The 6,000-nt window shown below is 62.9% G+C and overlaps 1 protein-coding gene across 1 annotated transcript in view; it reads left to right on the forward strand.

The window, feature by feature from the left end:
- Positions 1–5,489, forward strand: part of ZCCHC24 (zinc finger CCHC-type containing 24) — a 58,743-nt gene extending 53,254 nt beyond the window's left edge. The window contains exon 4 of the mRNA XM_055325310.1: positions 3,464–5,489. Coding sequence (XP_055181285.1) covers positions 3,464–3,577 — 114 coding nt within the window. The 3' untranslated portion in view covers positions 3,578–5,489. The remainder of the gene's footprint in view (positions 1–3,463) is intronic.
- The last annotated feature ends 511 nt before the right edge of the window (positions 5,490–6,000 follow it).

Raw genomic sequence — 6,000 nt, forward strand, 5'->3', positions numbered from 1 at the left:
AGCCCAGGCAGGCGTCCGTACACATCCCCGCTCGGCCATATCGGCCACGGGTGTCCCAGAGCTCCCCCCGCCCCGGGGAGGAAGAGGAGGCAAGGCCGCAGGTGGATCCCCATGGTGATGGGAGAGGGCAAGATTGGAAAAATTATGCCAGTACTTAATACCTGTCATCCTCTCAGCTACCCTATAGGGTCAGCTCTGTTGTCTTCCCATTGTACAGAGGGGGAAACTGAGGCAAGCAGCATAAGGAACTTCTCCAAAGTCAGTAGAGAAGCTTGGATTCATGAGGAAGGATCAAGTTTGGGGCCAAAGGGGGAGGGAGACAGGGAGGCCAGGTCACGTGGGGGATGGGGGAGGGGAGTTGGTAAGGCCCCCTTTCCTGCGGAGGCTCAGATGTACGGGGGGCTTGGCTGTGTGCTGGGGGCTGCACGGCTCGGGCCTTCTCCATGCTCACAGCCTCTGCAACCCAGGCAGAGAGGCAGGGCCCAGCCCACAGGCCTGAGGCCAGGACACCTGCCCCCTCGCAGGGGCTCCGGCCTCCTGGACGCCTGCCCCTATTCCGCGCTCGCGTCCGGCTCCCACGAGGAGGCCCACGCTGGGCTCGTACCACCGCCCCCAGGCAGGCAGTGGTCTCACCGGCCTTGTCAGCTGCGTCCTGCAAAAGTCGATCTGAACACCGCCTCCCTGGCCCCCTGTGCCCCACACGCGCAATCCGATGGTCGGGCTCAGCCCCTGGGTGGGTTCCCAGTCCCGGAGGAGCTTCCAAGAACACATGGCTCTGCTCTTCCTGTCTCCCGGTCCGCCCTACTGCGCGCAGCTGGAATACTACGGCCCAGAGAGAGGAAGGGCTTGAGCAGGACCCCTCAGCCCGGCAGTGGTAAGGGGGCCATAGTTTCCCACCACCCCGCACCCCCATCTCCTCTCCTGGACTCCACGTGCTTCTCACCTGGGTCTTCTCCCTCAGGGAGATTATAGGTGAGGTGGGAACGGGGCACCCCCACCCTACTCCCTGGCAATCAGGGGCCTTTGAAGAACTGAGAGGAGGACTTGGAGTCTCTGTCCCCAGCGCCCTGTGGCGGAGAGGGGCCGCTTTATTTCTCCCACCCCACCCCCCAAGCTCTGACCTGTGTAGCATCCATCCCCCGAGAGCCCTCCACTCCCCCCTGCTCCCTCCCCCGCCACATCTGTTTCCCGTCAGGCTCCAGCTGCAGCTCCCCTGCTCCCCAGGAGAAGAAAACACCAAAAGGCTCTGCCTCCCTGCTGGGGGTGGGGACGGCCCAGGCTGATCCATCCCAGCAGCTGGATATTTTCCCTCCTTGGAGGGTCAGCGGATCCCGGACCCACCCACAGTGGGCAGGGGCCTGGATAGGGCCATGGCCAAGGAGGAGGGACGGTGTAGCTGGCTCCCTGGCCCCCAGCCTGCCCCCGGTCCCCCATCATGCTAACAGTAGCAGCAACAGTGTGGGATCAATACTGGCCGACCTCTGCCCGGGTAACTTGGCATGTGTTATCGGATTTATCCTTCATAACCACTTTTCATAGAAGAGAAATGAGGCACAGAGAGGTTAAATAACTTCTAGAGGCCGCACAGCCTTGCAGAGCTCTTTATGGCTATAAAGGGCTGTAACAAGTCCTGGCATTTACTTCCCTCTCCATCATGCACATGCTGCACGTTAGGAAGCTCCTGCCCAGGTTACGGAATTGAGGTTCCAGAGGGGAAAGCTCTTACGGCTGGTCTCCCTGCCCAGGGGCTGCGGGTGGCCATCCTGGGTATCTGGGAGAGCAGGTCGGGGGCCTCCCTAGGCCTTCCAGCTTGGAATCGAGGCTGCACCTTTCAGTGCCCGTTTCCCTGCTGGTGACCCTCGCCCACGAGTGACCATGATGAGCAACACGAATAGCTTTTATCTGCTCTGCCCTGCTCTTTCTCTTCTCCCAGTTGTAGTCACGACCCCGTGAGAAAAGTGTTGTCAGACGTCCCCTTTTGCAGATGGGGGGATGGAGGATGGGAGGGACCAGGTGGCTTGCCCGAGGTCGCATGGCTTGGAGGCCGTTCAAGCCCACATCCCACACAAACCTGAACTCTTTCTCCTCTCCCCTGGCCAGGAAAGCCGGTCATCTCAAAGCCTCTTGGGACAAGGCCGAGGCTCCTGTCCTTTCTGCACGCCGTCTCTCTGTGGCTTTAGGGAGTACAGAGATGGGTTTTATGACCCTTGGAGCTGCCCCTCCCTGGTCTCTGTGCTCACCTCCAGGAGCTCTGTGGCTCTTCCATTTCCCCACCTGCCCTGAGTGTCAGCTGCAGGCCAGGTAGTGCATGATGGGTCAGAAAAGCCAGTGCGCTACTTTTGAGAAGTCTGCCGTGTGCCCAGGGCTCCCTCCAGGACCATCTGTGGTAGGTCACTGACCCCTGGGGCTCCCTGGCCCCACAGCAGCCTGCGGTTCCTGCCTCCCCCTTCCCCAACCTTCAGCATGTGGGTCCCAGCTGTCCCCGACTGGCTTCCTTTGAGTCCCCCCAGATCCATGCAGGGGACCCTTCTGCAGGTGGGCGTTCTGAGCCGGGGCTTCGGCTGCCAGCCAAGAAACCATGTGCTTCAGGAGGTGTGCCTAATAGCCTCCATAAATTTTCCAGAGCAACAAGTCTTTGCTGGCTTTTGAGAGCCAGGATGGGAGGGAGAGTGGGAGCAGGAAGCTCCTGTGTCCCAGAAGTGTTCTCGTGCACGCCTAACACTGCCTGGTTCACAAACATCTAGTCATCTGATTCCTCCCACTGCCCCGCAAATGAGGTGTCATGATGGCCCACTATACAGGTGTGGAAACTGAGGCCCCCTGAGGTCACTTAGGGAGTGAGTGGCATCACAGGTCAGGCAAGTCACCTCCCTTCTCTGGGCCTCTGTTTCCCTGTTAGGAAACCGTGAGGTTCCGCTCATGTGGTCACTCGGTGGGCAGGGCAAGCCCTGGGACAAGGGGCACTGGCTGCTGACCTCACAGAGCCGAGGCTCGTTTACCCCAAGCCCGAAGCCTGGGAATGACAATAGGGAAGAGGCGCTGGGTGAGCCACAGGTCGGGAGATGGGGGCTTGCGTCTTCCCTGCTCTGGGCCTTGGTCGCCTCGCCTGGGTGCTGTCCGGGCACCCCCGGCCTGCCTCTGTTCTGGGCTTTTGTGAGCTGCTGGGGTGGCTGCTCTGAGAGTCCTGGGGGAAGGAGGGCAAAGTGGCGCGAAGACGGCTGGTGTCCGGGAGCCCCTCCCCCGGCCCAGCCCTGGGCCCCCCAGCTGTGCACCTGCCACAGGCCAGAGGTGGGAAGGGCCCGGGCCCCTAGGGAGACCACCTCTGTGACTCCGGGCTCTGTCTCCGCGACCCCCACCCCGTCTGTCTGGTGCTCTCTCTGTGCCTCGCTCTGCATCTGGCTTACTGTCCCCGCTTCTCTCTGTGTTTCTACCTTTCTCCCCACCACCCCCTTCCTCTCTGCAGAGACCCCTGGAGAAGCCCGACGGCCTGGATGTGTCCGACCAGAGCAAGGAGCATCCCCAGCACCTTTGTGAGAAGTGCAAGGTGCTGGGTTACTACTGCCGCCGGGTGCAGTGAGCCGCCCGCCCGCCCGCCCACCCACTGGAGGAGACGCCCCTCCCCGTGTCTCTCCAAGGTGCCAAGTGTCCTCGTGCGCGTGGGGGCAGCCTCGCAGCCTTACGTGCCCGGGCAGGGCTGTCTTAGGTTCTTGTCTCGTGTGTGTCGACAAACAGTGTTACGGACGTGGCTGCCCCCCGCAGAAAGCCAGGTCTCTGGGACTCTCTGCAGGTGGGCCTGAGGTTGGGGGTGGAGGGGACAAGGTGAGCAGAGGGCAGCACACAGGACCCTGTAAAGTCCTTGGTGTCCCCTGCCACCGTCTTCCTCTGAGACTCCCTTTGGGGTGAGCAGCCTTGTGTTGGCCACAAGTGCACTAAATGTACTGTGAATCCCAAAGCCTGCAGGGGACTGTCGCCCCAAGACGAGTCAGGCCTCCTTCTCTGCCCGGAACCTTCCTGTTTGCCCTGTGCACAAAGCCACTCTCAGAGTGCCCTAGGTTTCTGTCCTGTTTGAGTCAGCAGTCCTGGCGGGTTGACACCTGTTCTAGCAGCTGCTGGGGAGCAGGATCTCTGCCCCCTGCCCGCCGTGAGCCCCAGACCCCACTGCCTGTGCCATCGTTAGCTTCGCCGACCCTAGACCCAGAGGGCAGGGACTGGGAGGCGCTGAATGTCAGACAGCGTTCCACGGTGGGACCCGGGGCCCATCAGACGACACCCTTCGCCCCCCGACCCCCCCACGCACACACCTTTCCCTCTCGGGATTGGATTTTGTGCTCGGATTTCATCAGGCCCATTCCCTGTCTTTCTCCTTCACCTCCGCCCACACTGGGGTCCCCCCACCCCGACTAAGGCCGTGGGGCTGGGCGAGGAAGGCACTCTGGCAGGACAGACATGGGCCCCGTGGGCCAGAGACCTAGGTTCCGGTGCTGGCCTGGCTGCTGTACGCTTCGAAGCCTCCAGAAGGCCGTCCCACCTCCGGGCCTCAGCGTGGCCACTGGCTAAGTGGGAGCAGCTCTGGAGGGTGCAGGCCCACTTCAGCCCCCATGTTGTGGGATTCCCGTGGCGCCCTGTTTGGACAGGCCACACTGCACACCGTCATCCCGTCGGTCACTGAGGACAGAGCCAAGGGGTGCTGGTCCTCCCCAGTCACTGCCTGTAACCCCGCCCTGCCCGGTGCCACCCACCCCTGCAAAAATGAGGGATCCCCCCCTCACATAGGGCAACCCCGACGTAAGCTACACCACCTCTTGTTTCTAAAATGGGGACAACGATTTCCTACCTCCCAAGGGAGCGGGGAGACCCTGCACAAGTCACGTGGGTCCGGGAGACCCTGTCCCAGCCCCGAGGATCACGCTCGCCTCTCTCCTCTCTCCCCCGCCAGCAGCCCTAGGTTTATTGTCCCATGGTCCTTCCTTCCTCCTGGGGAGAGGGAGAGAGCCGGCTGTCGGGACTGGGTCACTTGATTCTGCCCCAACCTCATGCCTCTGTGGGGGGGGGGGAGTTAGACCATGAAATGGACCTGAATTCAGTGTTTACCACGGCTCAAGGTCACCCAGCTGGGGCCGTCGCCTTTTGTTTTCAAATGAAAATGCTGTGTCGGACTGAGGAGTTACCGTGAAGTGTTAACCTGGTCCCGGAGCAAGTTGAAGAGATGGAGGGAGTGCGTTTGCAGGGGGCGGGGGGGGGGGCGGGGGGCGGTGCAGGGGAGACTTCAGGGGGCCCTGCCCTCTGAGCACTAGACAAGGAGCCCGAGCCCCACGGCCGCCTCCGCGCAGCCCACGGGAGCAGAATGCCCATGCCCAGCAACCGGCTCCCCCCCGGGAGTGCCCCCGAGGAATCCCTCCCAGCTGTCCCCTGCCCCCCCTCTGTCCTGGCCCCGGGCTCTCTGTCCCCGGGAAGCTGTCACTGTCCGTCATCCTAGCGCGGCTAACAGTGGTGCCTGCGGGGGTGGGGTGGGGGTGGGGGGTGGGCAGTGTGCTGGTCTCTGCCCTGAGGACCAGGACCCAGAAGCTGGGGGCAGGGGGTGGGGTGGGGATGGGGGGGGAACACCTTGGCCCCAGGGGGCCCAGAGCCTGCCAACTGTACTGCAGGAGCGGGAGCAGCCCAGACCCTACAAAGAACCCAGGCTCCAACCTGCTGGAGGCGAGCGGCCTTCCGCCGGCCAGTGGGAAATGGGATAGCACCCCAAGGTCTGTCCAGCCGGTGGCCTCGGCCGTGGGCGCCGTGGGGGCCGGGCCCTCCTGCCCTGGGGACCGCCCCGTGCACCCCACTCCCGTGGGCTCGGGCTGGATCGCGGGGAGCTGTCCGTGGGCAGCAGGAGGCCCTGCCGCCAGGCCGGGGACCGTGGTGATGCGGTGCTCAGGGGCCCCGAGAGCCCAGGAGACAAGAAGGCATGTGGCTTGTGTTCAAAAGGGACAATCGCCTGCAGTTAGTGGATCTAGCGAT

Source organism: Nyctereutes procyonoides, unplaced genomic scaffold (genome assembly GCF_905146905.1).
Source record: "Nyctereutes procyonoides isolate TBG_1078 unplaced genomic scaffold, NYPRO_anot_genome, whole genome shotgun sequence".
Lineage (NCBI taxonomy): Eukaryota > Metazoa > Chordata > Mammalia > Carnivora > Canidae > Nyctereutes > Nyctereutes procyonoides.